This window comes from Eimeria maxima, genomic scaffold (genome assembly GCF_000499605.1).
Source record: "Eimeria maxima Weybridge genomic scaffold, Emw_scaff1086, whole genome shotgun sequence".
Taxonomy (NCBI): Eukaryota; Apicomplexa; class Conoidasida; order Eucoccidiorida; family Eimeriidae; genus Eimeria; species Eimeria maxima.
In genome coordinates, this window is record NW_013563395.1 from 2,600 (window position 1) to 7,599 (window position 5,000).

Here is a 5,000-nt window from a genome sequence, read left to right on the forward strand (position 1 = left end):
TAAAAAAAAAAAAAAAAAAAAAAAAAAAAAAAAAAAAAAAAAAAAAATTCCAAAACCCTAAACCCTAAACCCTAAACCCTAAACCCTAAACCCTAAACCCTAGAAAATTTTGAAAATTTTTATTTCTTTATAATTGATAATATATAGAGGAAATATGAATATTTATATATCTATATAAAATGGTGCATAAATGTAAACCCTAAATCCTCCACCAAACCCTAGAAAACCCTAGAAAACTCTAAAAAACCCTAAAAAACCCTAAACCCTAAACCCTAAACCCTACTTGTAATATATCATTACGATTTGCATGCACATCCACCTCCAACATTGAATAAAAGTTTTTACGAGGAGTTGCGATTGGCAAATAAGCCAAATACATTAATACAGCCGTCAGCACTGCAACACACAAACCCTAAACCCTAGAAACCCTAAACCCTAAACTGTAAACCCTAGAAACCCTAAACCCTCGGAACCCTAAATCCTGGAAGATAGACCGGCACCGTGTGTCTACCAAAAAGGATCGAGAAGGCTTTCCTTCGACCGGCATTCAACCCTAAACCCTAAACCCTAAACCCTAGATATTCCTCTAGCATCCGTGCAATGTTGGTAAAGAAGAACTAGGGTTTAGGGTTTAGGGTTTATATATATACCTGGCTTCCTCATATAAGCAATAAATTTAGCCTGGCGCTGCGGCATCAGCTGCGGCAGACGAGGGGAGAGCAGCACGACTGCTAGGACCCCATAGACCACCGTCTGCTGCAGCACCTCATCCATAGACCCCGACATCTTGCTGCTGCTGCTGCTGCTGTTGCTGCTGCTGCTGCTGCTGTTTATATTGCTGCTGCTGTTTATGCAGCTGCTGCTGTTGTTGGGTTTCTTTGCTCGGGTGTGCTAATATAGCGGCTGCAGCAGTCGCGCCAAGAGGTTCGTCCGTTGCTGCTGCCGCTGCTGCTGCTGCTGCTGCTGTTGCTGTTACTGCTGCTGTTGCTGTCTTTGCTGCAACACACGCAGAAAATAGGCTCGGAGGGCCCGCGCAGCACTACTTTTGCTGCTGTTGCTGCTGTTGCTGCTGTTGAACTGCTGCCTGTTGCTGCTTCTGCTGTGCAAGTTGCTGTTTTGGGTGAAGTGTGTCTAGGTGGAGCTGAACGTTATGCTGCTGCTGTTGCTGCTGCTGGTACTGTTGCTGCTGCTGCTGCTGCTGCTGGTCAGTCGAGGCCGCGATGAGGTCGCGAGCAGCTGCTGTTTTGCTGCAGCGGCAAGGAAGAAAGAAAGGAGAAGAAGACAGAAATAAAGAGATAAGAGAAAGACAGGCGCTTATAGGTCTATTTGCTGCTGCAGCTGCTGTTGCTGCTGCTGCGGCTGCTGCTGCTGCTGTGGCGGCGGCAGCAAAAGACCCGCCCGCGAGCCTTGTTGTATATAGTATACGGATCGCTCGGGTTTCCGAGGAGGAGGAGGAGCAGCAGCAACAGCAGCAGCAGCAGCAGCAAATAGTTTATAAAGAAGAAATAAATAAGAATAAAGAGTAAGCAGCAATAAAATAATAAAAGACAAGAAAGAAATAAATTATTTAATTTGTTGCTGCTGCTGCAGTCGTGTAAATTAAGCAGCAGCAGCCCCTCAGCAGGGCCTCGTCGCGGCCTTATACACTACACGTGTGGGTAGCTGCTGCTGCTGCTGCTGCTGTGTCGCGTGCTGCTGCTGCTGCTGCTGCTGCGGCCGCTATGCGCTGCCGCTGCTGCTGTTGCCGCTGCAGCAGCTGCTGCTGCTGCTGCAGGGGCTTCGCTTCAGCAGCTTCTTGTGATCGTTTTTGTTATTTGTTTTAATTTTATTTGCTGCTTGTAACGATTGGGGTGTATACGCAGCTTGGACATCACTATTCTCATACAGGTGCTGCTGCTGCTGCTGTTGCTGCTGTTGCTGCTGTTGCTGCTGCTGCTGCTGCTGCTGCACGTGGGGGGAGGTTTCTTTTTTTTTTGCCATTTATTTTGTTTTAATTTCTGTTTTAATTTATTTATTTAATATTTTTATTGTTTTATTAAATAATTATTTTCTTGTGGGGCAAAAGAAAGACCCTTCTTATTCATATATACAGGCCGTCTTATGTTTATGTATATATATATACATGTATATATAAGTAAATAAATAAGATTTTGTATATATTTGTATATTTTTATACATATATACATATATATTGTAAGTATAATATATACCTCATGACATTATAAGGGTTTAGGGTTTAGGGTTTAGGGTTTAGGGTTTATTAGGGTTTATAGATGTGATATGATATTGATGAATGATTCAGGATTAATTGAAGAAAATGTCTGATACAGCTCACGAATCAAATGGTGCTGCAGAAGCCTTAGTGCAGCAGCAGCAGCAGCAGCAACAGCAGCAACAGCAGCAGCAACAACAAGAATCCTCATCTTCTTCCTCATCCTCATCATCAGTAGCAACACCAGGAGCAGATACAACAACATCATCAACAACAGCAACAAACACCAACAACAACAGCAGCAGCAACAGTAGTGGTTCAACACCTGAACAACAACAACAACCATCATCATCATCAGCAGCACCAACACCATCAGCAGCAACAACAACAACAACAGCAGCAGCAGCAGCAACAGGAGGAGGAGGAGGAGAAAAAATAATTCCTCCTGTAGAGATAAAATTATTTATAGGACGTGTACCTCAATCAATTGAAGAAGAAAATTTAAAACCAATCTTTCAAGAATATGGTGATGTAAGAGAAGTTATTATTATTAGAGATAAAAATACTAATAAACATAAAAATAGTGCATTCGTTAAAATGGGTAAGTTATTATATTATATTATATTATATTTATTTATTTATTTATTTATTTATTTATCTTGCCTTTTTTCTCCTCTTTTTTATCTATTATATCCTATATTTATTATTATTAGAGATAAAAATACTAATAAACATAAAAATAGTGCATTCGTTAAAATGGGTAAGTTATTATATTATATTTATTTATTTATTTATTTATTTATTTATTTATTCTTATTTATTTATGTCTTTTTTTTTATTTAATTATCTTTATTTTAAGGTATTATATGATATACTTTATGATGTATTATATACTGCGTCTCTTTCTTCCTCCTCCTCCTGCTGCTGCTGCTGCTGCTTTATCTGCTGCTGCTGCTGCTGATGGGGTGTATGTACAGCTTCAATAACAGCAGCAGATAATGCAATTCGTGCACTACATAACAGTCGTGTCTTGGAGTCCGCCATGGGGCCAATGACGGTTAAGTATGCAACAGGAGAGGCAGAGAGACTAGGTCTTAATCCACAGGTAATTTATTTATTTATTTATTTATTTATTTATTTATTTATAGCTAGCTAGCTAGCTAGCTAGCTAGCTGTGTCTGTTGTTGTATATTGTTGCATGCATTGTGTCTATATTTGTCTATACACGTTGTAGTATTGTTTATAACAAGGTTGCTGCTGCTGTTGCTGCATCTCCTGCTGCTGCTGCTGCATTTGCTGCTGCTGCATTTGCTGTTGCTGCTGCTGCAGGCATGCGAGCCTGGTGTACCTCAAGCAAAATTATTTGTTGGTAGTTTACCTCGTACATTAAAGGACGAAGAATTAAAGAATTTCTTTCTTAATTATGGCACGGTAAATTCCTAAACCCTAAACCCTAAACCCTAAACCCTAAACCCTAATTGAGTGTTTATACATTAAATTGTTTGTTAACCCCTAGCTTATAACCATTTATTGAGTTCGTCTCTGTATATAGTATAGATTGCTGCTGTTGTTGCTGCATTTGCTGCTGTATAGGTAGAGGAAGTATTCCTAATGAAGGATTCAGCTACAGGACAAGGACGTGGCTGCGCATTTGTTAAAATGTCCCATAAAGAGGAAGCTTTTTATGCAATTAATTCCTTAAATGGTAAACATTGTTGGCAAGGATGTACTCGACCTATGGAAGTACGATTTGCGGAGAGTAGGGCACAAAGACAACAAATGCGTAAGTTATTTATTTATATTTATTTATTTATATTTATTTATATATATATGCATGCAATAAGGGACAAAAAAAAAGGGAAAAGGGGATCGGTCTAGCTCCCTTTTTCTCTATCTACATCTATTTATATGTATATATGTATATTTATATATGTATATTTATATCTATATATATATATTTATTTATATGTATATTTATGTGTTTATGTATATATGTGTATGTATATATGTATATGTACGTGTATATATGTATATATTTATATGTATATTTATGTGTTTATGTATATATGTATATATGTATATCTATTTGTATATCTATGTATTTATATGTATATGTCTATTGTATATTTTATTATGTATATATTATACGTAATTATATACGTAAATATATGTATATATGTATATGTATATATGTATATGTACATGTATGTATATATATGTATATGTATATTTTATGTTGTATGTTGTTTTATTGCAGTAAATGCATCAATGGGTCATGGTGGTGGTCGTATGTCTGGTGGTATAGCAATGGGTACTGCAGCAGGAGGGGGCCCCCGTGGTATGTTAGGGGGCCCCCCTAATACAATGGGAGGGGGGGCCCCCCCCCCTCATCATATTGGTGGTGGTGGTATGAGGGTCCTATCATCATCTTCTCCGTCTCTTTCAGGTGTATCCCCATTAACAAATGCTACAGGAGCAGCAGCAGGACCAGCAGCAACTGCAGCATCTGCAGCAGCAGCAGCAGCAGCAGCAGCAGCAGCAGCTAATAATAATCATAACCCAAGACAAGCAGGGCACTGGAAGGAATATTTCTCCTCAGAAGGGAGGCCCTATTACCATAACGAATTAACAGGTATAACTACATGGGAGAGGCCCCTTGAATTCTTACAGGGGGCCCCACCTGTGGGGCCCCCTGTAGGTGCAGGGGCCCCACAAAATCCTGGATATGCTGCTGCAGCACATCATCATCATAATATTAATCCTTATGCTGCAAGCATGCAGCACGGAC

The 5,000-nt window shown here is 39.4% G+C and overlaps 2 protein-coding genes across 2 annotated transcripts in view; one reads left to right on the plus strand and one right to left on the minus strand.

Annotated features, from left to right (window-relative positions):
• The window catches only part of EMWEY_00048370 (DnaJ domain-containing protein, putative), a gene marked incomplete at both ends in the record, with an annotated part of 3,092 nt that extends 2,306 nt beyond the window's left edge, over nt 1-786 (minus strand). The window contains 2 exons of the mRNA XM_013477262.1: nt 284-396; nt 651-786. Of these exons, the coding sequence (XP_013332716.1) occupies nt 284-396; nt 651-786 (249 nt within the window). The remainder of the gene's footprint in view (nt 1-283; nt 397-650) is intronic.
• A 1,531-nt stretch (nt 787-2,317) lies between these two features.
• The window catches only part of EMWEY_00048380 (RNA recognition motif domain-containing protein, putative), a gene marked incomplete at both ends in the record, with an annotated part of 3,546 nt that continues 863 nt past the window's right edge, over nt 2,318-5,000 (plus strand). Inside the window, 5 exons of the mRNA XM_013477263.1 lie at nt 2,318-2,813; nt 3,190-3,317; nt 3,542-3,643; nt 3,806-3,917; nt 4,470-5,000. The exon at nt 4,470-5,000 is cut by the window's right edge and continues 57 nt beyond it. Coding sequence (XP_013332717.1) covers nt 2,318-2,813; nt 3,190-3,317; nt 3,542-3,643; nt 3,806-3,917; nt 4,470-5,000 — 1,369 coding nt within the window. The remainder of the gene's footprint in view (nt 2,814-3,189; nt 3,318-3,541; nt 3,644-3,805; nt 3,918-4,469) is intronic.